General features: G+C 42.3%; 2 protein-coding genes across 10 annotated transcripts; one reads left to right on the forward strand and one right to left on the reverse strand.

The window, feature by feature from the left end:
* Window positions 1-1,193: 1,193 nt before the first annotated feature.
* On the reverse strand, window positions 1,194-7,330 carry LOC118358360 (zinc finger CCHC domain-containing protein 8-like). Of its 3 annotated transcripts, none has more exons than XM_052478840.1 (14): window positions 7,058-7,330; window positions 5,109-5,150; window positions 4,957-5,031; window positions 4,748-4,853; window positions 4,583-4,657; window positions 4,391-4,494; window positions 4,043-4,108; window positions 3,887-3,947; window positions 3,623-3,756; window positions 3,328-3,470; window positions 3,079-3,191; window positions 2,877-2,963; window positions 2,684-2,789; window positions 1,194-2,467 (listed from the first exon to the last, which is right to left on the reverse strand). In XM_052478840.1, the coding sequence occupies exons 1-14, from the start codon at window positions 7,219-7,221 to the stop codon at window positions 1,548-1,550; spliced, it is 2,196 nt and encodes a 731-aa protein (XP_052334800.1). In that variant the 5' UTR covers window positions 7,222-7,330; the 3' UTR covers window positions 1,194-1,547. The 3 variants fall into 3 exon arrangements, with proteins under 3 accessions (XP_052334800.1, XP_035591998.1, XP_052334801.1); XM_035736105.2 differs by having other exon boundaries at window positions 5,109-5,145; window positions 7,092-7,226; XM_052478841.1 differs by lacking the exon at window positions 7,058-7,330 and adding an exon at window positions 5,591-5,710 and having other exon boundaries at window positions 5,109-5,145.
* si:ch211-110p13.9 (uncharacterized protein LOC562347 homolog) lies at window positions 5,706-26,679 on the forward strand. Of its 7 annotated transcripts, none has more exons than XM_052478847.1 (6): window positions 5,706-5,912; window positions 7,426-7,515; window positions 7,642-7,746; window positions 7,833-7,966; window positions 8,098-8,785; window positions 21,468-22,108. In XM_052478847.1, exons 4-6 carry the CDS (start codon window positions 7,877-7,879, stop codon window positions 22,091-22,093), a joined length of 1,404 nt encoding a protein of 467 aa, XP_052334807.1. In that variant the 5' UTR covers window positions 5,706-5,912; window positions 7,426-7,515; window positions 7,642-7,746; window positions 7,833-7,876; the 3' UTR covers window positions 22,094-22,108. The 7 variants fall into 7 exon arrangements, with proteins under 7 accessions (XP_052334807.1, XP_052334806.1, XP_052334805.1 ...); XM_052478845.1 differs by having other exon boundaries at window positions 5,707-5,912; window positions 7,617-7,746; XM_052478846.1 differs by lacking the exon at window positions 7,426-7,515 and having other exon boundaries at window positions 7,617-7,746.
* Window positions 26,680-26,738: the final 59 nt, after the last annotated feature.

Here is a 26,738-nt window from a genome sequence, read left to right on the forward strand (position 1 = left end):
AGCACAGACACCCATGCATACCCCACAAGACATGCCACCAAAGGTCTCTTCACAATCCCAAAGTCAAGAACAGACTATGGGAGGCGCACAGTACTACATAGAGCCATGGCTACATGGAACTCCATTCCACATCAGGTAGCTGATGCAAGCAGTAGAATCAGATAAAAATATATATATAAAAATACACATTATGGAACCGTGGGGACTGTGAAAAACAAACACACAAGTACACATGGATTTGGTATTGTAGATATGTGATGACTAGTGGCCTGAGGGCACACACTTAATGGATTGTGAAAAGTGTTATGTCATGCAATATTTTAAATTGTATATAACTGCCTTAATGTTGCTGGACCCCAGGAAGAATGGGGATCCTTAGTAAATACAAATAGTCAAATGTATTGTAGTGGTCAAATTAAGTGTTGCTGCCATCTAGTGCCATTCTGTAGTAGCAATTAGAGCAGAGATGTCTTTGATGCTGACAGCAATGGTTGTTACTTAAAAATAAATCAACATCTAGAGACTCTGGGTTCGAGTCCAGGCTCTGTCGCAGCTGGCCTCGACCGGGAGACCCATGGGGCAGCGCACAATTGGCCCAGTGTCGTCTGCGTTAAGCAAGGGTTTGGCCAGCAGGGATGTCCTTGACCCATCCCACACTAGCGATTCCTGTGGTGGGGCGGGCGCAGTGTATGCTGACACGGTTGCCAGGTGTACAGCATTTCCTCCGACACATTGGTGCGGCTGGTTTCCGGGTTAAGTGAGCATTGTGTCAAGAAGTAGTGCGGCTTGGCTGGGTTGTGCTTCGGAGGACATACAGCTCTTGGCCTTCGCCTCTCCCGAGTCCATACGGGAGTTGCAGCGATGAGACAAGACTGTAACTACCAATTGAACACCACGAAATTGTGGAGAAAAAAAAACAGATTAAAAAAATATTTAAAAATAATAAACATGAGATTATGCACAGCCATATTGCTGTAGTGAGATTCTGAATGCAGAGACCCATTTCCTGTGTCAAGATAGAATTGTAAAAATCAATGAGTTTCAAATTAACTTTAAAAGAACATCAAAATGAATGTCCTTATTTGATAAGAGTAGCCAATGGGAGGCTTATTGAACCATGAGAAAAGGAGGCGCACCTAGACTGCAATGAGACTTATCTAATTGTAAAAATATCGATTGATGGTAAAAACAGAAAGAGGAAAAACATTTTATAAAATCTTTACACCTAAAAAGAGCCATATGGATGTTGTCATTGCTACAAAAATGATTATGTGAATGTCAAAACAGACACTACCTAAACTAGCAATGGGGTTTCCTGAAAGAAAAACCTTGCATCTTTAGACCCCAGCTAACTCATACACAGAAAAGACATTCAGTTTAGTACAACAAATAAAACATTAAAAAGGATGTTTGAGGTCACCAAACGGTTTCGCTCCAATTTCTGTGGCACACTTACAGAAAGGAAAGTGTATGAAATCCACAGACTTGTTAAAAAAAATTATAATTTTAAGTGTTTATGCAAAATAATCCCTGGATTTGAATTCAAACTAGTCTTTTCTCACTTTGATTTTCGCCATATTTCGGGGGGAACCTTTCAGCAAGTCTCGGATTCGAAGGTATGTCCCGGTGGCCTCAGCAACTTCTGTGAATTCTGGCGTGTCCTCAAAGGGAATAATGCCCTGTGCAAACCTACTCCGGTGAGGCACGGCCATTACATTCCCCAAAGAGTCTGACAGATCTCCATCCATAGCATCTTGACCTGAGGGATCCGACTGATGACTCACTTGGTGCACTGGCGTTTGCAGCAATCTGACCTTCTGTGCAAGCACATTGCCTCTATCTGTGGCAGCTTCAGGGCTCTGAGGGCCCTCTTCTTCATCTGGTGATTGCAGTAAGCTGCCCTTGTTTTCAACCACCGTGCCTTTATCTTCAGCATGTTCCTCATAATCCTGATATTTGCTAGAAGATGTCTCAACACTGATCTGCTCATCACTGTTGTGGCTGGCAGCCTCCATAGATCCCTCCTTTTCCTCATAATCTTCAGTCTCACCATTCTCCATTTCAGTTTCAGTGTCAACATGGGCAGGTGTGGAGATGCTGGGCGAGCTGGGGAGGGGTGTTCCAACAGCTGGTGTCTCAGAGTCACTGTTGGTGGCTGTGTCAGCATTTTCCAATGCTGCCCAGATCAGCCTCTGCTGCTCCTCCAGCTCTTCCAGTGTCAGCTCTTCCTCCTCCCCGCCTGCAGACTCCTCACTCCCTCTCACAGTGCATTCCCGCAGGGCCCTTGAGCCATTTGTGGGTGTGGGGGGAGGTGTTCCCTTAGGAAGAGGAGGTGGTGTGGGAGTAGCTGGCGGAGTACCATGAGGTAAGGGAGGGGGTAAACCAAAGGATGGTGAGCCAGAGGGCAGCGGGGGCTGGAACTGGAAGCTGTCTGAGCTCCGGTGGCGGCAGGGTGTAGTATCCTGGTCTGGAAACAGACACTGACAAGTGTTATGCACTGCCAGAGCACAGCCATTGCACACATACAACATAAGTGACGCAAAAGTATTTTCCTGTTTTTGCAGACAGGACGACCAGTCATAATGACATTGAAATGTAAAGCAGAATATATTAATCTGCTGGTCGCTATAGCATTAATTGTTTTCACTTTGTGTTCAGACACCTGGAATTATAACACCTCTACCTGAATCAAAGTCCATATCTGAACTCCTGGCATCAGATCTCCTTTTCTTTGTCTGCCGGGGAGTTGAGTAGGATTCATGTGGTCTTTTATTGCAGTTGGCACCAGGCTATTGGCAAAATATATTAGTTTATAGTGTGCACACATAGTGGCAAACAATTGATTAAAAAGTGAAATAGGATCATTTTTAACTTACCATTGGAAAATTGTTAGAGAGATAAGCAGCAAAATTCTGCTTCATGTGATTATGCTGCATAGGAATAGAGCCATATAGCCTGTAGTCCTAAAAATCATGGGGGGAAAAAATGTCAGTACAAAGGTTTACAAGTGGTGGCCAAGACCTCTGTGCTTGTACCTTAATGATGGCCAGATATCAAACTGCTTTCAAGGAGACTTACATCCTTCACACTAGGGGGTGAAGATATATTGAAGCCTGGGAAATCTACAAGCTTGGAAACATCATAGGAGATTTTTGGTCCATTGTCCTCTGCTGGTTCTTCATCACTTGAAACTATATAGTGAACACAGCAGCGCAATATGAATGAGAATCATGAAAGAGCAGTGTATCAACCAAAACTGAAAGGTCAGTCAAGGATGTATTATCTTATTATGTAAAGTGGCTATGGTCTTTCTGGGTGAAATCTTACCCTTCCCATCATAAAGCATGAGACCGGAGTTCTCCATCTCTGCCTCCTTAAGCCAGCCAGGTGGGTAGCCTAGCTGCCTCATGCGGTAGATGTGAGGTGGTAGTGCGTTCATATCAACTCCCAGTGCAGACAGCAGCTTTTCACTGTAAGAAAACACAAACCCCAATGGGTAAGAGATATAAGATATCAAAAACCCAAGCTCTACAACAACTTCACTTTAACCATGCAACAACAACTGATAACAAATTGGTATCTTATTATGTCAAGGCCATCAGACATTTTCAATCTGCCTTGCCTTATGAATCCAGGTTTGTATTTGGCAAATCGCTCCTCCACTTCATCAGCATGGTAACGCTGATTGCTCAGGTTTCCCTGGTTACCGTGACATACCTCCTTCCGCTTCTTGTTGATTCTGGCCATGTCCTTTGGCTAAAGGAGCAAACATGAACAGAGCTGATCACATCAAACCTGATTTTAAGCTCTTCTGTCTGGCCATAGAAAGTTAGCAACTTTCCTGTTACATGATGCACAATAAAGTCAAAAGTTATTCAAGACTTACCTGAGGACAGTCTCGAAGTTGATGACCATCCAACCCACAGTTGAAACAACAAGGCTTAGCTCTGCAGTGGACACAAACAGCACAGTAAGATATTATCATTTACAGATATTTCTTGCATAATTTTTATTTTTTAAATCATAAGAATGTCTGCTATACCTTTTCTCTTTCATCTGTACTTCTTGTCCATCCAAGGCAATGACCTGGCTGAAGATCTGCTGATATCTTTGCACCAATTCAGAAACTCAATAAATGATGCAACTGTAGTTTAAAAGTGGGTAACAAAACACACTTCTATTTTTTTTCTCATATAACGACTCCAACATACATTCATATACACACAACGAAAGACAAGGAAGATAATGGTTCAATGTTCAAAGAGTGGCAACTGAGAATCCTCTCCAGTTGATTTTCTCCAACAATCAAAGCTGGACTCTACACTGAAATGTGTCATTGTTGAAGATGGGAGTGAAAGACAGGGGGAAGAGAAAGCAGTGTTGAGGATACTTTGGAACCTCCCATCCTTCTGTCTGCTGGGGGTTATCATTTAGCAGGGGCTGTCCAAGTTTGTCCAGACAGAAACTGGTGAAATACAGGACACTTCCCACCATCTGTGAAAAGAGAGAGACAAATATTATATCCAGACAAACAAAGCATGGTCTGGACACTTAGATTGTCCCCATTCCCCAAAAAACTCACACTGAAGGCCTCCTTAATCTTTTTGATTCCACAGGTCTTGGTCTTCTGATCTTCTTTCATAATGAAACTTGAAGACTGCATGGGGAAGAAAACAGAGATGTAAAATATTTTAATTGTAATTAACTGTTCCTTCTTGAAGCTTGTGGAGGAAATCTGGAAATGCACCTGAGGGTTGACATTTCCGTAGGGATTTCCTTTTTCAACTTCTCCCTGCTGCTGCTGTTTCTGAACAATACTACAGAGGCAGTCTTCAATTTCTTGACGGCATTGCCTGGGAAAAGAAGATCAACAGTTCACATGTTAATACCCAGAGATCATATAATCAAGTAAGTACATTTCTCCAATTATGTTTCTAAAGCCCAAAAAATACCTACTTTGAGATGTTATTGTTCGCAAAAAGGATGTGTAGAAGAGGACCATCAATCTTGATGTTTTCAACATTAATGCCACTGGAAGAAAAACATTTGAATGAGGACATTACTGTGGAAAGGTATCTAGTCTAGTGAGTTGTGCATTAATAACTTACCTTGGCCTGGTCAACACTTTCAATTTTCTCTTCAACTCTTGGTGTGGACAATAGGTTAAGGAAAGAAGAGGTACTTCATATCAAAACAACATAGCTAGACATCAAACAACTCAGTCTGCTAACGTTAGTTTGGAAAAGGTTCAGTCCTACCAAGCTATTTATCATTGGATGAATGTAAAGTGACTACTTCTAGCTATGTACATAGAATCTGCAGTGCTTCATTGAAGAGTGTGACCAAATCTAACATTTTTCCGCAACCATTCACTCCACCAGACTTGGGAGTTACTACAGCTTCGCAGATGACAGGACAGAAAACATTACAGAAAACATTACTTTTTGCATGGGTTCTAGCTAGTATAGTATTTGACTGCAATGACCAAAAGTATGCAAGGTAGTGATCTAAAATGCTCTCAAGGGGCACGTCCAATCAAAGACATACAATACATTTTCTCTTTTGCTAGCTAGCTAACGTTAAGCCAGACCTGATGGTGGTTGTGACTTGGAGTACAGCTACTACCAGAAATTACTTTTCGTAGCAATAGAGTTCCAAAGTATGAGTCAAAATACCCATAAAACCTAGCGGTAAAATAAGGAAATGGTTCCAATCGTTTTTCTAACATTGTGTTTCGTGTAGGCTTACCCTGGCATGACGTTTTGATAACTGTGTAAATCTCTCTTGGACAAGGCGACTTATCAATATATTCACCCCACAAAAATGAAATGCTAATCAGCTGCTAATGTAGCTATCATGAAGAACTACAAACGACATGATGATCTGGACGAGACTGCCGAATCAAGGCAAAGGTAGGAATCTCTGGATTAACTATGAATAAATTGGCAATTCTGTGAACTGGCTTGTGCAAGCTTTAAATTGATACGATCTTTTAGCAAAGGTGTCAGCTGGAGGTTACATGCAGGGATTTGTAGTCTTGCATAATATCTACTTTGTTAATTAGCATTTTTGAATCTGAGATATATTGATGTCACCATAACCATATAAATACGTTTTGGACATAAAAATGTTATGCCAGGGTAAGCCTACACGAAAAACTCAGACCTTCAGTGTTTCTAATTCCCTGATGGGAAAAAAGATTGGAACGATTTCCCTGTTTTTAACCGCTAGGTTTTATGGATATTATGACACCGCCACCGTGGGGCTCTATTTAGAAGAGAACTTTAGCCAATCCTCCTAATGGTGCTTTCAAGACAAATGGGAACTCAGGAAAAACGCTGTCAAATCATGACGTCATTTGAAGCTTAAGAACAGGATTTGTTTTTTGCCCTAACACTACACAGCAATATGAAACTTTTTGGGCAACCTGACCAAATAGAAATGTGTTAAAGCTCTGTCATTCATATTGAACGCAAGTCTAAGACGCGGTAGATCTGCTTATGTTCTATGCTTCCCGGTCATAAGTTTAGTTTTTCCGTCTTGCTTTTGTACAATGGCTTCAAACAGCTGAATACAATATTTTGGATGATTGTTAATATTTCATAGCGCTTTAGATGGTACAATGATTCTCTACACTGTACTTGTAATTTGTTTGACTAAACAAGCAACTATTAGAATTTGTGCTACCAGGAAATGGTGGAGAGATTTCTGTATAGTACATCTTTAAAATAATCAATGCATGATGAGTTGGTTATTGGAATCAGCTGTGTAGTGCTAGAGCAAAACGCCTAAAATGGGGACCCCAAGACCGAGTTTGAGAAACGCTGCTATAGAAAGACGCCCAAGTTCCGACTTGACATTCTGAGTTGAAGGTTCAAAAAAAATTAAGTTGGCACCCCCCCTTTTTCCTAACCTGCCACGTTAATTATCCTAGCCTGTTGCTTACATTCTAACCTGCTACTAAAGTCACTACTGGTCTAGCTGTACTCAATCTAATTTAGAACCTATGACCGTGCCTCGCTAGCGAACACCTGCTAGCTTCTCACACACAAGGATATTCTCTTCTATCAAACTCCGTATTGTTTCCTCACACTCCCCCAATCTTCCCTTGAGCTCAGAGCCTTCTTCTCCATCCTCCGTGAACCGAATGTGAGTTGCAGTAGGCATACTCTCTCCCAATTGCTCAAAGAGTTCACTGTCACCAAAATCTACCTCGGCCATCTTCGGTCTTTTGCTTAAAGTACTCCCGCAAGAGCGTTGATTGGTTGTTTTATGTCACATGTTCAGGATGTTTCCTTTCACCAGCATTTCTCTTGTCGTCATCAACATTAAAGCATGAGAGGACCTGCGGAATATTACAATAAAGTTGTTCAATTGCTGTAACTAACTTTCTGGTTTATAATGTCAACATTCACAACTATCCAGTTACCGCGTTGGGATGGTGGCAAGCTGAAAGTTCGCTTCATATACTTGTCAAATAGAAGCTCTTTCAAAGTGACGAGCTGTCCTATCGAGGTGAGTTACATAGCTGCATAGCTAACGTTAGCGAATAGCCTGCATTAGCTGTCTCTCAGTACATTTTAAAATTTGGAGTTCTTCTTTTTGCTCTTCTTTAGGGATCAATGGTTCCTCTCTTTTTAGGGGCTGATCTCTTCTCAAACACTGATATCCGCACAGAGAACCATCCCAGATATCATGCAAAGTTTGCAAAGAAAGGATTGGCAACTAAACTAAATTTCTCCTCAGGTAAGTTTTTATTCCCAGATACAGAACACCATAAAGCAAGTTGCATGGTTTATGGATATCATACCTTGTTTGTTTGCAATTCACAGCTTTTAGATTCCATGGACTGAGGGTACCCACTGCCAACAATTGCATGTGGTTCTACAGCATCCAAGGTGTTTTTCGAGTGGCATTTGAAATGTATAGTAAACAAGAGCAGCTCTCTGTGTTGGAGAACTTTCAGGTAATATTTCAAACTCCTGGTTATATAACAAATCCACCCATAGAGGCTACAACCTACAATTTCACCTGATGAATGCTTGAAGTAGGCCAACAATGTAATGTACTGATACTTAATGGTCACTCATACTGTAGGAGATATGGAAGTCCCGCCTAAATGACATCCCACTAAAGATGAACTACAACCTGAGTGTCCAGCTGGATCCTCCACCACCCCAGATTGTTGTGGAGATGTATGACCAAGACCTAAAGCTCAAACTTATGTCCCGGAATCCCCAAGTTTACCCATCTCCATCTGTGGAAATCCCAGAGGCAGACACAGGCACTTCAGGTGACACTTCAGCAGACCACGATTACTGCGTTCTGCCAAATGAGAGTATGCCAGTCCATCTATGTCCCTCCATCTTAAGTCAAAAACTGCAGGGCTTGGAGGAAAAGCTGAGCTCTGAGAAACAGCTGGGGACCGACCAGCAGGAGACCATACTGCTTCTGTTGGAGAGCATTGAGCGCTGTGTGAGCAGGCCCCTGGAGGAGAGGGATGTGGCAGACATTGTACTAGCTCTGCTAGAGGCTCGGAAGTGGGGCTCTGTGTACTCCAGCCACCTGCTTCACTCTATAGGCTGCTGGCTTGGCCAGCAGTTCCATGGAGCCAACAGTAGTATCAGCCAGCAGGTAGAGGGCTTCAAGGTGCGACACATAGAGCGAATCACAGATCTGCCACCTGCAGAGGAACTGGCCTCAGAGCTTTTTCCAGAGGCCATGCGAACACTGCTGCTCCACTGGATGGGTCTGAGTGATGACTCAACCCTGTGGAAGAGACAGAGTGAGTACCCCATCCTGCTCCTAATCCTGGAGTTTGCCAACCACAACCTCATCACTGGTGTTGCACATGTGCTTTACTCAAGTCTTAAGGTGAATTTAGATTAAGTACCAAAGAAAGTAAAACTACTGTTGTAAAAATTACTTAAAAGTAAATTAGTTACTTTTAAAATTAAAACATTGATTTAATTGATAATTAGCCATTTTTTTTCCCACCCAAACATTGTTACCATAGAGATCATGTTGAATTTCTATTATTACTATTCTAGTTCCTAATTTGTTACACATGATCTTTTCCATGCAATTACTTTCAAAGAGGAATTTAATGTAAAGTCTCATTAGAAATGAGGTGTTGTTTTTGGTGTAACAGTAATGTTATAGGTCTACTATGCTATGGTATGTATTATAGTCGGTTCTGTTATGTAAAATGCAAATGATCAATGTGATCTTGCAAGACATTGATTCAGCTTTGATCTAACATTTCTAAATGAGCACCATTGTGAGAAGTGATCTTCTATTCGTAATAATAATATGAGTATGACTATTAGGCATATGTAATAGATCTTTATGAGATGTCATTTTAAGCAATTGGAGCACCCTTCATGGTGCTGAAAGTACAGCGCCAGGGTTGCACTGTTGGGGCAAAATGGTTTTGTTAGTCTAATGCCATGTAAATGCTTGAATTGAATAGTACTTTACACTAGTAATTGTCCCTGCAATTGCTTCAATAAACTCTTATGGCTGATTCCTGGAACAAGTTTTATTCAAGCAATTTACCCAGACAAAAAAAAGTCCATGATTTGTGGGATTTTCACAAAATGTAGTCCATAGAATAGTCCTTCGGAGGAAGAATTGTTGACATACAGTGCATTCGGAAAGTATTCAGACCCCTTGACTTTTTACACATTTTGTTACGATAGAGCCTTATTCTAAAATTGACAAAGTAAAAACAGGTTTTTACACATTTTTGTAAAGAAAAACCTCACGTTAACATATGTAATCAGACCCTTTACTCAGTACTTTGTTGAAGCACCTTTGGAAGCGATTACAGCCTCGAGTCTTCTTGGGTATGATGCTACAAGCTTGGCACACCTTTATTTTGGGAGTTTCTCCCATTATTCTCTGCAGATCCTCTCAAGCTCTGCCAGGTTGGATGGGGAGCGTCGCTGCACAGCTATTTTCTTGTCTCTCCAGAGATGTTAGATTCGGTTCAAGTCGGGGCTTTGGTTGGGCCACTCGGGGACATTGAGACTTGACCCGAACCACTCCTCTGTCTTGGCTGTGTGCTTAGGGTCATTGTCCTGTTGGAAGGTGAACCCTCGTCCTAGTCTGAGGTTCTGAGCGCTCCAGAGCAGGTTTTCATCAAGGATCTCTCTGTACATTGCTCCGTTCATTTTTCCCTCGATCCTTACTAGTACCTCAGTCCCTGCTGCTGAAAAACATTCCCACAGCAAGATGCTGCCACCACCTTGCTTAACCTGGCGCCATCCCTACGGTGTTCTCCAGACATGATGTTTTTCATTCAGGCCAAAAAGTTCAATCATGGTTTCATCAGACCAGAGAATGTTGTTTCACATGGTCAGAGTCTTTAGATGCCTTTTGGCAAACTCCAAGCGGGCTGTCATACTTTTTTACTGAGGAATGGCTTCTGTCTGGCCACTCAACCTTAAAGGCCTGATTGGTGGAGTGCTGCAGAGATGGTTGTCCTGGAAGGTTCTCCCATCTCCACAGTGGAACTCGAGCTCTGTCAGATTGACCATTGGGTTCTTGGTCACCTCCCTGACCATGGCCCTTCTCCCCCGATTGCTCAGTTTGGCAGAGCGGCCAGCTCTAGGAAGAGTCTTGGTGGTTCCAAACCTCTTCCATTCAAGAATGATGGAGGCCACTGTGTTCTTGGGGACCTTGAATGCTGCAGACATTTCTTGGTACCCTTCCCCAGATCTGTGCATCGACGCAATCCTGTCTCGGAGCTCAACGGACAATTCCTTCGACCTCATGGCTTGGTTTTTGATCTGACATGCACCGTTAACTGTGATACCTTATATCGACAGGTGTGTGCCTTTCCAAATCATGTTCAATCAATTGAATTTACCACAGGTGGACTCCAATCAATTTGTAGAAACATCAACATCAACAAGGATGATCATTGGAAACAGGATGCACGTGAGCTCAATTTCGAGTCTCATAGCAAAGGGTCTGAATACTTACACTACCATTCAAAAGTTTGTGGTCACTTAAATGTCCTTGTTTTAGAAAAAAAGCACACTTTTTGTCCATTTTAAATAACATCAAATTGATCAGAAATACAGTGTAGTCATTGTAAATGACTGTTGTAGCTGGAAACAGTTGATTTTAATGGAATATCCCAGAGGCCCATTATCAGCAACCGTCACTCCTGTGTTCCAATGGCACGTTGTGTTAGCTAATCCAGGTTTATAATTTTAAAAGGCTAATTGATCATTAGAAAACCCTTTTGCAATTATGTTAGCACAGCTGAAAACTGTTGTGCTGATTTTAAAGAAGCAATAAAACTGGCCTTCTTTAGACTAGTTGAGTATCTGGAGCATCAGCATTTGTGGGTTCGATTCGAGGCTCAAAATGGCCAGAAATAATTAACTTTCTTCTGAAACTTGTCAGTCTATTCTTGTTGTGAGAAATGAAGGCTATTCCATGTGAGAAATGAAGGCTATTCCATGCGAGAAGTTGCCAAGAAACTGAAGATCTCGTACAACGCTGTGTATGATTCCCTTCACAGAACAGGGCAAACTGGCTCGAACCAGAATAAAGAGTGGGAGGCCCCGGTGTACAACTGAGCAAGAGGACAAGTACATTAGTGTCTAGTGTCTAGTTTGAGAAACAGAAGCCTCACATGTCACCTCTGATGCTCCAGTTACTCAACTAGAATAAAGAAGGCTTTTATTGCTTCTTTAATCAGCACAACTGTTTCAGCTGTACTATCATAATTGCAAAATGATTTTTTTTAACGAACAATTAGCTAATCCAAGTTCATAATTTTAAAAGGCTAACACAACGTGCCATTGGAACACAGGAATGATGGTTGCTGATAATGGGCCTATGTATATATTCCATTTAAAAAAATCTGCCGTTTCCAGCTACAATAGTCATTTACAACATTAACAATACTCTGTATTTCGGATCAATTTGATATTTTTATGGACAAAATAATTTGCCTTTCTTTCAAAAACAATCATTTCTATGTGACCCCAAACTTTTGAATGGTTTTGAATGTAAATAAGTGTTTTATTTTTTGTAATTATGGGGTATTCTGTGTAGATTTGAGGGGAAAAAAATAACTACTGCAACTAACAAAATGTGGAAAAATTCAAGGAGTCTGAATACTTTCTGAATGCACTGTATGTGACATTTGAATCTTTAAGCATAGTAGAGAAATAATTCATCATAAATTGGCATATTTATGACTGTTTGGCCTTCCCCAGGTCTCCTTTAAGACTCCATAATGTTTCATCTGTAGACGCTACAAAGCAAACATTGGTGTCATATGAAGCTTTACAGATTGCTCTGTAATATGAGTAGTATTTTGATTTCAAAAACGTTTTACATTAATTTGAATATTTTTAATTGAAATAAAGACTACTCATATTATAGAGCAAGTGGTAAAGCTTCATGACACCAATGTTTGCTTTGTAGCACTTACAGATAAACATGGAGTCTTAAAGGAGACCTGGGTAAGGCCAAAATGTTATAAATATGTAAATGATTATGGTACAACAAAGCAAACATTGGTGTCATGACGCTTTATCTGTAATAAAGTAGTATTTTGATTTTGAAAAACTTGTTACAAGAATTTATGAATATTGAAAAATATAAACATGAATATTTTAAAACAACTTTTGATTTGGCATTTGTCAATATATTGTTGAACATAATGTAGCCTACTCTATGGGTTTGATTCTCACACGCATTTCCTACGCACTTCTTAGTAGTTGGTACTGTATTCAGACTTACCTTATTCAGTTGCATGACGGGCTTTGCAGGTGTGGTTCCCTTGCGTGCTGAATAAATGTAATTCAACCACTTAAAACCCTCCCACTTGCTGGCCAACAGATTTTTGTGGCGTTTTCAGAACATTTTATCTTAAGCCATCCCTTTAAATATGGTGTACATTTTTAGTTAGACTTTTTTTCGACAAACTCAATAGAAAATAGAGAGAATGGGTTCAGAATATTAGGGATCAATGAAGGAAAGCCATTAAATATAATCATATTTGTCTCTTTTTCAGCACCAATTGGCAGATTTAAAAATATTCTGATCTTGTAGATTATTTAGGGTTAGGAAAGTAGGCTATTTATGAATAATAAAAATAACAGGTTTGGAGAGTCTTTACGCATGAACAAAAATTATGGTTTGATTAATTCTGAAAATTGCCACATACTGTGCCCATACACCTACATAAAGCACAAACACAGACAAACATAAGCCTTGTTTATACCTGGTGCTAACATGCATCCTTTGTCCTGATCTTGTCCACATCCTGATTGTGCCCACAATTTTAGATGTACACATAGTATTAAAATGTCTTATCTGTCCACTGTGCCCGCTTTGTGACCAGATTTCTCGATCCCTCCATGTATGCAAATTATTTGAAAGATATTCTTTCAAAATAATATATACAGTCACCTGCAATTATTGACACCCTTGATAACGAGCAAAAAAAAATGTATTTTTTATTTTTAAATAAGTACATACTGAGCTAGCTATACTGCAAAAAAAGGGAAATGATATTATACTAACACAATTGCTCAGAGAAAGATTTTATATACCAGTTATAGATTTTTTTCTCTCAAAAAATGTCCCAATTATTGGCACCCCTGTTTTCAATACTTTGTGCACCATACTTTTTCTAGGATAACGGCACTGAGCCTATTTCTATAATGTTTAATGAGATTGGAGACCACATTGGGAGGGATCTTAGACCATTCCTCAATACAGAATATTTCCAGATCCTTGATATTCTTTGGTTTGCACTTATGGACTGCCCTCTTCAAACCACAGTTTTTCAATGCGGTTCATGTCTGGAGATTGCCATTGCAAAATGTTGATTTTGCTGCAGTCCAGAAGGTTCTGGGTTCGCAGACCGCCATGGACAAGAGTATGGGATGGAAAGATAAAGGCATTACATTTGCGAGTCCAGGAAAAAGTAGCCTTTTATAAACGCATTTCATCCAATTCTACATCATTTTATATGACTGGGGACCGTAGCATAATCTTCTTTACTACAATTACCGAAATTACAGGCTAGGCATGGACAGAGAGGCCTATGTGTTCATTTTTTAATAGGCCTCTTTCTCCAATGCCAAATCAGTGTGTCTTGTTGGCAACAAACTGTCCCTGTTTGCAAATAATGTCATTTGAAACATTATGAATCTAAATAAGGTACTTGCTTAGATTCTATGGTGGAAAAGTAAGGCCCACCTTTACAACCTAGACAGAGTAGGCCCACCTTTACAACCTAGACAGAGAAGGCCCACCTTTACAACCTAGACAGAGAAGGCCTACCTTTACAACCTAGACAGAGAAGGCCTACCTTTACAACCTAGACAGAGAAGGCCTACCTTTACAACCTAGACAGAGAAGGCCTACCTTTACAACCTAGACAGAGAAGGCCTACCTTTACAACCTAGACAGAGAAGGCCTACCTTTACAACCTAGACAGAGAAGGCCTACCTTTACAACCTAGACAGAGAAGGCCTACCTTTACAACCTAGACAGAGAAGGCCTACCTTTACAACCTAGACAGAGAAGGCCTACCTTTACAACCTAGACAGAGAAGGCCTACCTTTACAACCTAGACAGAGAAGGCCTACCTTTACAACCTAGACAGAGAAGGCCTACCTTTACAACCTAGACAGAGAAGGCCTACCTTTACAACCTAGACAGGGTAGGCCTACCGTTACAACCTAGACAGGGTAGGCCTACCGTTACAACCTAGACAGGGTAGGCCTACCGTTACAACCTAGACAGGGTAGGCCTACCGTTACAACCTAGACAGGGTAGGCCTACCGTTACAACCTAGACAGGGTAGGCCTACCGTTACAACCTAGACAGGGTAGGCCTACCGTTACAACCTAGACAGAGTAGGCCTACCGTTACAACCTAGACAGAGTAGCCCTACCTACACGGAAAAATGTAAGCTTTACCTGCTGCTACTCTTCTTTCGTGGCTTAACCAAACGAGAGAATATTTTGGCATCATTTCAATTAAATTACATTGAACCAATTGACGTTGAATTGACATCTGTGCCCCAGTGTTTCCCTAAAAGCTGTCTGGGTTTGAAACATCTTCTATATTACAAAAATGATAGCGACAGAACTAGATTACTTTCCAAGCAAAGTAAATGTTTTGTCTTCTCGGATATAGAAGGTTGTAGCTCAGCCTCTCAATGTCATAGGAACAAACCAAAGACATACCTATACGCATCGGAGTCACGTGTTCCCCGGCCATTTTACAGCTTGTTTCTAGCATAAAGCATTGTGGACAGAAGCGCCATTATAGACAACTTTATATAATTGGATCCGTTTTATTTTCTTAAAAATCTTAAACTAACATTGGGTAGGCCTGTGCTTTTTGTCATTTTCTTTAACAAAAAATCAAATCAAATGTTATTGGTCACATACACATATTTAGCAGATGTTATTGCAGGTGTAGCGAAATGCTTGTGTTCCTAGAACCAACAGTGCAGTAGTATCTAACAATTCACAACAATACAGAAATCTAAAAGTAAAATAATGGAATTCAGAAATATATAAATATTAGGACGAGTAATGTTGGACTGACATTGACAAAAATACAATAGAATACAATACAGTATATACATATGAGATGAATAAAGCCGAATGTAAACATTATTAAAAGTGACTAGTGTTCCATTATTAAAGTGGCCAGTGATTCCATGTCTATGTACAGTTGAAGTCGGGGGTGGCAGCATCATGTTGTGGGGGTGCTTTGCTGCAGGAGGGTCTGGTGCACTTCACAAAATAGATGGCATCATGAGGACGGAATATTATGTGGATATGTTGAAGCAACATCTCAAGACATCAGTAAGGAAGTTAAAACTTGGTTGCAAATGGGTCTTCCAAATGGACAATGACCCCAAGCATACTTTCAAAGTTGTTCTTAAGCCATTTTGCCACAACAAACTCAAGGTATTGGGGTGGCCATCACAAAGCCCTGACCTCAATCCTATAGAAAATTAGTTGGCAGAACTGAAAAAGCGTGTGCGAGCAAGGAGGCCTATAAAACTGACTCCGTTACATCAGCTCTGTCAGGAGGAATGTGCCAAAATTCACCCAACTTATTGTGGGAAGCTTGTGGAAGGCTACCCAAAACGTTTGACCCAAGTTAAACAATTTAAAGGCAAAGCTACCAAATACTAATTGAGTGTATGCAAACTTCTGACCCACTGGGAATGTGATGAAATAAATAAAAGCTGAAATAAATCATTCTCTACTATTATTCTGACATTTCTCATTCTCAAAATAAAGTGGTGATCCTAACTGTCCTAAGACAGGGAATTTTTACTAGGATTAAATGTCAGGAATTGTGAAAAACTTAGTTTAAATGTATTTGGCTAAGGTGTATGTAAACTTCTGACTGTATATAGGGCAGCAGCCTCTAAGATGCAGGGTTGGGTAGCCGGGTGGTAGTCGAGTAGTGAAGGCTATGTAACAGTCTGATGGCCTTGAGATAGAAGCTGTTTTTCAGTATCTCTGTCCCAGCTTTGATGCACCTGTACCGACCTCACCTTCTGGATGATAGTGGGGTGAACAGGCCGTGGTTTGGGTGGTTGATGTCCTTGATGATCTTTTTGGACTTCCTGTGACATTGGGTGCTATAGGTGTCTTTGTGGGCAGGCAGTGTGCCCCCGGTGATGCGTGGGGCAGACCGTACCACCCTCTGGAGAGCCATGTGGTTGTAGGCAGTGCAGCTGCCATACCAGGCGGTGATACAGCCTGACAGGATGCTCTCAATTGTGCATCTGTAAAGGTTTGTGAGGCTCTTAGGGACCAAGCCAAATTTCTTCAGCCTCCTGAGGTTGAAGAAGCTCTGTTGCGCCTTCTTCACCACATTCTGTGTGGGTGGACCATTTCAGATTGTCAGTGATGTGTACGGCGAGGAACTTGAAGCTGTCCACCTTCTTCACAGCTGTCCCATTGATGTGAATAGGGGTGTACTCCCTCTGCTGTTTCCTGAAGTCTTCGATCAGCTCCTTCGTTTTGTTGACGTTGAGGGAGAGGTTATTTTCCTGGCACCACTCTGCCAGGGCCCTCACCTCCTCCCTGTAGGCTGTCTCGTCATTGTTGGTAATCAGGCCTACTACTGTTGTGTCGTGCAAACGACACAACAGTTGGAGGCGTGCGTGGCCACACAGTCATGGGTGAACAGGGAGAACAGGAGGGGGCTGAGCACGGACCCTTGTGGGGCCTCTGTGCTGAGGATCTGTGAAGTGGAGGTGTTGTTTCCTACCTGCAACACCTGGGGGTGGCCTGTCAGGAAGTCCAGGTCCCAGTTGCACAGGGCGGGGTTGAGACCCAGGGCCTCAAGCTTAATGATGAACTTGGAGTGTACTATGGCGTTGAATGCTGAGCTGTAGTCAATGAACAGGAATACATAGATATTGGGATAGGGCAGTGTGCAGTGTGATGGCAATTGCATCGTCTATGGACCTATTGCAGTGGGTCTAGGGTGACAGGTAAGGTGGAGGTGATATGATCCTTGACTAGTCTCTCAAAGCACTTTATGATGACAGAAGTGAGTGCTACGGGGCGGTAGTCGTTTAGCTCAGTTACCTTATGTCTGCATAATGAAAGACATGAAAACTGTAGCCAACCATGTATTTTGAGCTGTTTTAAACGGGGATATTGTCAGTAAGGTCCCTGAGACTAACAATGGACAATAGTTATTGTGGGAGGTTTAAGGTTAAAATATATGGGAAGGATCAGGAAGGTTAGAGATTTCGGCACTGGGGCGATTTTGAAAGAGGGAGATTAGAACCACAAAGTAATAGGGTGGTAAGAGATCCTAAAGGTAATTTCATATTTCGGTTTAGGTGTTATTAACTTTATGGAAAACAATATTCCCACTATGTGGATGATAAACATGTACGTACATAGAGAGCCAACACATCAAGATATAACAGGGATGAGTGGGGATTCATAGTACAACAGGAGGCTTCTGTAACCTTGCAATACGTGTTAAATATGTTTTTACATGCATCCATGACTGAATGGTTTCACAAACTACCTTTAAAGGTTTTGTAAGAAAGTTGTAACAGGCCTCATTCACCAGTCTAGAGATGAACCCAGAGACACCAAAAACATCAACGTTTAGAGCAGCTTGGAGATTATTACCCATGTAAGGGGGGACAAAGAGCTGATTTACCTCTAAGGTCAAATGCATCAATAGTTTTTTAATGAAGGGGTCGCTGCATTCATTTAGATTATTTCAACATAGTCTAGAACCAGTAAGAACATATATTGAATGATCGGCTTTGTGCTATTGAGCAAGAGGCCTGACCCATTTCTATGTACAATCAAATCCAATTTTATTTGTCACATACACATGGTTAGCAGATGTTAATGCGAGTGTAGCGAAATGCTTGTGCTTCTAGTTCCGACAATGCAGTGATAACCAACAAGTAATCTAACTAACAATTCTAAAACTACTGTCTTATACACAGTGTAAGGGGATAAAGAATATGTACATAAGGATATATGAATGAGTGATGGTACAGAGCAGCATACAGTAGATGGTATCGAGTACAGTATATACATATGAGATGAGTATGTAGACAAAGTAAACAAAGTGGCATAGTTAAAGTGGCTAGTGATACATGTATTACATAAGGATGCAGTCGATGATGTAGAGTACAGTATATACGTATGCATATGAGATGAATAATGTAGGGTAAGTAACATTATATAAGGTAGCATTGTTTAAAGTGGCTAGTGATATATTTACATCATTTCCCATCAATTCCCATTATTAAAGTGGCTGGAGTTGGGTCAGTGTCAATGACAGTGTGTTGGCAGCAGCCACTCAATGTTAGTGGTGGCTGTTTAACAGTCTGATGGCCTTGGGATTGAAAAACAGCTTCTGTCTCTCGGTCCCAGCTTTGATGCACCTGTACTGACCTCGCCTTCTGGATGATAGCGGGGTGAACAGGCAGTGGTTCGGGTGGTTGATGTCCTTGATGATCTTTATGGCCTTCCTGTAACATCGGGTGGTGTAGGTGTCCTGGATGGCAGGTAGTTTGCCCCCGGTGATGCGTTGTGCAGACCTCACTACCCTCTGGAGAGCCTTACGGTTGAGGGCGGAGCTGTTGCCGTACCAGGCGGTGATACAGCCCGCCAGGATGCTCTCGATTGTGCATCTGTAGAAGTTTGAGTGCTTTTGGTGACAAGCCGAATTTCTTCAGCCTCCTGAGGTTGAAGAGGCGCTGCTGCGCCTTCTTCACGACGCTGTCAGTGTGAGTGGACCAATTCAGTTTGTCTGTGATGTGTATACCGAGGAACTTAAAACTTGCTACCCTCTCCACTACTGTTCCATCGATGTGGATAGGGGTGTTCCCTCTGCTGTTTCCTGAAGTCCACAATCATCTCCTTAGTTTTGTTGAGTGTGAGGTTATTTTCCTGACACCACACTCCGAGGGCCCTCACCTCCTCCCTGTAGGCCGTCTCGTCGTTGTTGGTAATCAAGCCTACCACTGTTGTGTCGTCCGCAAACTTGATGATTGAGTTGGAGCGTGCGTGGCCACGCAGTCGTGGGTGAACAGGGAGTACAGGAGAGGGCTCAGAACGCACCCTTGTGGGGCCCCGTGTTGAGGATCAGCGGGGAGGAGATGTTGTTGCCTACCCTCACCACCTGGGGGCGGCCCGTCAGGAAGTCCAGTACCCAGTTGCACAGGGCGGGGTCGAGACCCAGGGTCTCGAGCTTGATGACGAGCTTGGAGGGTACTATGGTGTTGAATGCCGAGCTGTAGTCGATGAACAACATTCTCACATAGGTATTCCTCTTGTCCAGGTGGGTTAGGGCAGTGTGCAGTGTGGTTGAGATTGCATCGTCTGTGGACCTATTTGGGCGGTAAGCAAATTGGAGTGGGTCTAGGGTGTCAGGTAGGGTGGAGGTGATATGGTCCTTGACTAGTCTCTCAAAGCACTTCATGATGACAGAAGTGAGTGCTACGGGGCGGTAGTCGTTTAGCTCAGTTACCTTAGCTTTCTTGGGAACAGGAACAATGGTGGCCCTCTTGAAGCATGTGGGAACAGCAGACTGGTATAGGGATTGATTGAATATGTCCGTAAACACACCGGCCAGCTGGTCTGCGCATGCTCTGAGGGCGCGGCTGGGGATGCCGTCTGGGCCTGCAGCCTTGCGAGGGTTAACACGTTTAAATGTCTTACTCACCCCGGCTGCAGTGAAGGAGCCACACTTTTTATATTCAGCTTCTGAATTAACTAAATCATAAATATGTTTTTAAGTCCGCTTAATAGCTTGATACACTTCAATCATTAGAATAATTTGCATAATGTAGTTCAGATAGAGCACGAGCAGCAGGGCGGGCAATAGAGTACACAACTGTATCAACAGCTTGAATTTCTGACAAAATAATATTATCAATGTATACAATATATCTGTTTATTAGACCTACCAACATAGAACACAATAGTGTATATCATGGGTAACTACCGTTTTCATGGTTAAATGATAGGTGTTCAATTCTGTGGACTGAGAATCCAAAATACTTTGCACAACATATACATTAACCATAAAAACGGTAGTTACCCATGATATACACTATTGTGTTCTATGTTGGTAGGTTTTATTAGACTATATTTCTCATTGTGAATACGGTTGTCACCCCCCCTTGGAGGCTTGGTGCATGTACAAAGAAAAAGTACCAAATTCAACCATGGGTGGCTGTTAACTAAAATAATGGCAATGCGTGTAGTCGTGTTAAGGTTTTCATTGTTTTCATGTCAGAGTTTTATGTTTTTGCATATGTCTGTGCATTATATGCTGTCGTAATAGGTTTGAGGATCAGATCAAGCTGTCACGATCATCATGGGTAATAATAAGAAGCGGACCAAAGCGCTGCGTGGTGTGAATGCATTGTTTTAATGGATGACGCAAACACAAAGTAAACTGAACAAGCCACTAAATGAACAACTACCGTGACGCTATATACCAAATGTGCTGACACAAGCACCTAACATAGACAATCACCCAACAATGACAACAAAGGCTACCTAAATATGGTTCCCAATCAGAGACAACGACTAACACAGAACAGGGCTCCGGGCAGCTGAGCGGAAATGGAGGAAAACTCGCCTCCCTGCGGACCTGGCATCCTTTCACTCCCTCCTCTCTACATTTTCCTCCTCTGTCTCTGCTGCTAAAGCCATTTTCTACCACTCTAAATTCCAAGCATCTGCCTCTAACCCTAGGAAGCTCTTTGCCACCTTCTCCTCACTCCTGAATCCTCCTCCCCCTCCCCCCCTCCTCCCTCTCTGCAGATGACTTCGTCAACCGTTTTGAAAAGAAGGTCGACGACATCCGATCCTCGTTTGCTAAGTCAAACGGCACCGCTGGTTCTGCTCACACTGCCCTACCCTGTGCTCTGACCTCTTTCTCCCCTCTCTCTCCAGATGAAATCTCACGTCTTGTGACGGCCGGCCGCCCAACAACCTGCCCGCTTGACCCTATCCCCTCCTCTCTTCTCCAGACCATTTCCGGAGACCTTCTCCCTTACCTCACCTCGCTCATCAACTCATCCCTGACCGCTGGCTACGTCCCTTCCGTCCTCAAGAGAGCGAGAGTTGCACCCCTTCTGAAAAAACCTACACTCAATCCCTCCGATGTCAACAACTACAGACCAGTATCCCTTCTTTCTTTTCTCTCCAAAACTCTTGAACGTGCCGTCCTTGGCCAGCTCTCCCGCTATCTCTCTCTGAATGACCTTCTTGATCCAAATCAGTCAGGTTTCAAGACTAGTCATTCAACTGAGACTGCTCTTCTCTGTATCACGGAGGCGCTCCGCACCGCTAAAGCTAACTCTCTCTCCTCTGCTCTCATCCTTCTAGACCTATCGGCTGCCTTCGATACTGTGAACCATCAGATCCTCCTCTCCACCCTCTCCGAGTTGGGCATCTCCGGCGCGGCCCACGCTTGGATTGCGTCCTACCTGACAGGTCGCTCCTACCAGGTGGCGTGGCGAGAATCTGTCTCCTCACCACGCGCTCTCACCACTGGTGTCCCCAGGGCTCTGTTCTAGGCCCTCTCCTATTCTCGCTATACACCAAGTCACTTGGCTCTGTCATAACCTCACATGGTCTCTCCTATCATTGCTATGCAGACGACACACAATTAATCTTCTCCTTTCCCCCTTCTGATGACCAGGTGGCGAATCGCATCTCTGCATGTCTGGCAGACATATCAGTGTGGATGACGGATCACCACCTCAAGCTGAACCTCGGCAAGACGGAGCTGCTCTTCCTCCCGGGGAAGGACTGCCCGTTCCATGATCTCGCCATCACGGTTGACAACTCCATTGTGTCCTCCTCCCAGAGCGCTAAGAACCTTGGCGTGATCCTGGACAACACCCTGTCGTTCTCAACTAACATCAAGGCGGTGGCCCGTTCCTGTAGGTTCATGCTCTACAACATCCGCAGAGTACGACCCTGCCTCACACAGGAAGCGGCGCAGGTCCTAATCCAGGCACTTGTCATCTCCCGTCTGGACTACTGCAACTCGCTGTTGGCTGGGCTCCCTGCCTGTGCCATTAAACCCCTACAACTCATCCAGAACGCCGCAGCCCGTCTGGTGTTCAACCTTCCCAAGTTCTCTCACGTCACCCCGCTCCTCCGCTCTCTCCACTGGCTTCCAGTTGAAGCTCGCATCTGCTACAAGACCATGGTGCTTGCCTACTTAGCTGTGAGGGGAACGGCACCTCAGTACCTCCAGGCTCTGATCAGGCCCTACACCCAAACAAGGGCACTGCGTTCATCCACCTCTGGCCTGCTCGCCTCCCTACCACTGAGGAAGTACAGTTCCCGCTCAGCCCAGTCAAAACTGTTCGCTGCTCTGGCCCCCCAATGGTGGAACAAACTCCCTCACGACGCCAGGACAGCGGAGTCAATCACCACCTTCCGGAGACACCTGAAACCCCACCTCTTTAAGGAATACCTAGGATAGGATAAGTAATCCTTCTCACCCCCCTTTAAGATTTAGATGCACTATTGTAAAGTGACTATTCTACTGGATGTCATAAGGTGAATGCACCAATTTGTAAGTTGCTCTGGATAAGAGCGTCTGCTAAATGACTTAAATGTAAATGTAAATGTAACACCGGCCTCTGATTGAAAACCATATCGGGCCAGACACAGAAAAAGACAAACTATACATACAGCTTAGAATGCCCACTCAGATCACCCCCATACCCAACAAAACCCATAAACATACATAGCAAACTATGGTCCGGGCGTGACACAAACCTATTGGGAATTCTTGATCAATCAAAATGTACCTGTTTTCCGTATAGAATGACTTGTATACATATTATATTACAACTTTTTTTTGTGTTTTGGCTTAGTGGTTGTTTCTTTACTAACTAGGAAAACTCAACAGTGTGTAAGTCTGAGAAACATTATTGAGCTGGTTGGTTTATTGTTGTTGAAAGCTTGAAATGTACACACATTGAGAAGTGATTTTGCAGCAACAGTTTTAAAGTGGGTAATCGTATCATATATATCCTTGCATGTTTGAATTAGAGCTCCTTTAAAGTGTTTTAGATTATGATAATAATGTTATATTATTTTTATAATAATACATATCTGCAAACCAAATGTATTTCTGAAAACACCTTTTTGCATCTTCAATAGGTGTAGATGTTCCAACGTTCGTAGACCTTTCATACAAAAATACCTAATACTGTCTGTTTCATCGGTTCCTCTGATGTCGTTCAGAGTCCCTAATGCATCCTAGTCACCCTTTGTGTCAGTATTTCATTGGTTCCTCCGATGTCGTTCAGAGTCCCTAATGCATCCGAGTCACCCGTTGTGTCCGTTGTCCATCATACCTAAAAAAATAATAATAAAAAATAAAACGTTGTCCCCCCCTGTTTAAAACACAAATAACTCGGGTACAGTCGCTTCCCAATCACCTATGTCTAGTAGCCTTCAGAAATATATATTAGGCGGGATTCACTTATTCACATCTCTTTTTTAATCTGTCCTTGCAGCTAAATATTCGGGCCTGTGTGTTTGCGCTAAAGCTGTGGTAACATAGTGTTAAAGTATATGCTCCACGTTCTGTTCCTAACTATCGAAAGTCCGGAATGAGTTTCGGGAGATATACAAGGTGTTGCATACAGGATATTTGGTTTAGAGAACACAGGCTGTGAATTCAAACAACGGGAGGGGATGTCGAGACATTCTGTCTGCAAACGGGGTGGGGGTCACCGGCCGCAGATTAGAGACGGCTGATATCTCGACATGCCTTATGCATGATAGTGCACACCTTGGTTTCAAACGATTCTCTACAGATAGAATGGGGCTACATGCTTGGGCCCCTGTTGAACACACACCCATACCCTTTGTTTTTGAAACACACACACACACACACACACACACACACACACACACACCTTCCTGCTGCTCCGTCGCACGCACACTCATGCACGCACCCTGATTTTCCGTGTCTTTTTTCTTCGTGACAGACCGGGGTGATGTCGGGAAAGGACATTTTCCTATCGTTAAAGGGTGAGATACATTTTTAAAACCAGTGATTTAATTCCAAAATATTTAGTACATACGTTTTATAGACGTGTTAGAATTAATGACACAAATGTACTACTATTTAAACAAGAATCATTAGTGTTTTGTGTAAAAACATTGGAGGCCTACAGTTGTACCGCACACTCACGCACGCACCCGGATTTTCTGTCTTTTTTTCTTCGTGACAGACGGGGTTGATGGCTGGAAAGGACATTTTCCCTTCGTTAAAGGTTGAGATACTGTTTTAAAACCATTGATTTTAGACCAAAATATATAGTACTAACTTTTTAAAGACATGTTCGAATTAATTACCAAATTGTACTACTATTTAAACATGCATAATTCGTGTTTTTATGTAAAAACATTGGAGACCTACAGTTGTACATTATTACAAACTTTATAACATACCATTGTAGGAAAGACTATAAATTGCTTCTGTGAATCTACGTCTAACAGTCGCTTCCCAATCACCTATGTCCAGTAGACTTCAGAAATATCTATTAGGAGGGATTCACTTATTCACATCTCTTTTTTAATCTGTCCTGGCAGCTAAATATTCGGGGCTGTGGGTTTGCGCTAAAGCTGTGGTAGTTAGTTATCATACCCCGTGTCGGGGTTTGTACAGAGTTGGTTAAATCCGCTCTTTTGCTCCCCACTTACATGGCTAATAATCTCCAAGCTGCTCTAAGCGGTGTTGTTTGTGTGAATATTGTTTTCCATAAAGTTAATAACCCCCCTAAACCGAAATATGAAATTACCTTTTCCCCTATCGTTAAAGCGTTAAACATTTTTAAAAACAGTGATTTAATAAAAAATATTTAGTACCTACATTTTAACACATGTTATAATTCCAAAATGTTTACTATTTCTTACAGATAAAGGGTCCTGTTAGCCCCGACCTGTAACTGACAGTTAGACTTACAGGTTATGTCGTTGTCTTTTGTTTGAATTGTTTATGTGTCCGCTGTGCGGCTGTGCGGGGGAAATGATAATACACGCGGAACTACGTAGCTAATACTGTTGTAACGGGGATCCTTATTGTAGCAACACACTTTTGGAGGGAAGGCAATCCTGCGCTGCGTTAGCTAAGTTTTCATGTCATCGGGGGTAGTTCATAAATGTTGAAGAGTGTATGTTAGGCTGAAGTGTGAATTCATGCCAGTAATAATAAGTGTGAAGTTTGATTTCCTCCCTTCTGTAATAAGCAGCCAATGAGGTATTTTTTCCTTCATTCATGTGTTTAATCTGAACCCGTTATAACGCCGGTTAAACTGTTATGTATGTAAGCACTTCAGAGTTATACCAAGCTAATAAGTCACTCGTAAGATAAGGTTGTAAGAGTGTGCTTAACTGTATTTTTCATTTACTTTATAGTTCTCACGGAAGGTGATAATTATCACTAAAAGCCGCCAGTTAAAATCAAGGAACGGTTGTGCTCGTGGTTACTGAAGGGAGCTAGCTACACGACCATTATCCGTTTCGAATTCACCAGCTCAAAGACGTTTGCCCGCTCCATCATAACTCCGTAAGTTTTCCCTCCCTGTGTAGATCAAACGTCCTGCCTGTAAATCCTGGGTATGCCCACATCATTAGATATTTAGAAAACTGTTTAGCCATAGCTAAAGGCCTTTCATAAAGAGGCGGTCATGATTGCATGTGCCACATGTTTAACACGTATTGCTTGTTACAGAATACTACTGTTGTACATTTAATATCCCCTAGCAGATTTCGTTGCCTTTGCACAAATTCTGTCATGTTACTGTGGTCTTTTTAAAAGTCAATAAAAATGTGTGTAAAGTGTACATGTTTGTTTCACTGTATATCTGTTTAAGACCTCCTAGAAACACCTAATTTCATCCCACAGCATTAATTAATAAGCTGTGTAGAAGCTGTTTAGCCATAATTAAAGGCCTGTCATAAAGCAGCTGTCATGATTGCATGTGCCTCATGTTTAACACGTATTGCTTGTTACAGAATACTACTGTTGTACATTTAATATCCCCTAGCAGATTTCGTTGCCTTTGCACAAATTCTGTCATGTTACTGTGGTCTTTTTAAAAGTCAATAAAAATGTGTGTAAAGTGTACATGTTTGTTTCACTGTAGATCTGTTTAAGACCTCCTAGAAACACCTAATTTCATCCCA

The sequence above is a fragment of the Oncorhynchus keta genome, chromosome 25 (genome assembly GCF_023373465.1).
Source record: "Oncorhynchus keta strain PuntledgeMale-10-30-2019 chromosome 25, Oket_V2, whole genome shotgun sequence".
Taxonomy (NCBI): Eukaryota; Metazoa; Chordata; class Actinopteri; order Salmoniformes; family Salmonidae; genus Oncorhynchus; species Oncorhynchus keta.

What these genes read in the sequence shown, in the direction of transcription:
- LOC118358360 (XM_052478840.1), bottom strand. Translation starts at nt 7,221, where the DNA reads ATGGCCGAGGTAGATTTTGGTGACAGTGAACTCTTTGAGCAATTGGGA. An exon ending in CACCCCCTAGTGTGAAGGAT is followed by an intron (nt 2,964 to 3,078) that starts GTAAGTCTCCTT and finishes CATGATTTTTAG; the next exon opens with GACTACAGGCTATATGGCTC. An exon ending in AGATATGGACTTTGATTCAG is followed by an intron (nt 2,468 to 2,683) that starts GTAGAGGTGTTA and finishes GTCTGTTTCCAG; the next exon opens with ACCAGGATACTACACCCTGC.
- si:ch211-110p13.9 (XM_052478844.1), top strand. Translation starts at nt 7,402, where the DNA reads ATGTCAACATTCACAACTATCCAGTTACCGCGTTGGGATGGTGGCAAG. An exon ending in CTGTGTTGGAGAACTTTCAG is followed by an intron (nt 7,967 to 8,097) that starts GTAATATTTCAA and finishes CTCATACTGTAG; the next exon opens with GAGATATGGAAGTCCCGCCT. An exon ending in AACCCTGTGGAAGAGACAGA is followed by an intron (nt 8,786 to 21,467) that starts GTGAGTACCCCA and finishes CTCTCTCTCCAG; the next exon opens with ATGAAATCTCACGTCTTGTG.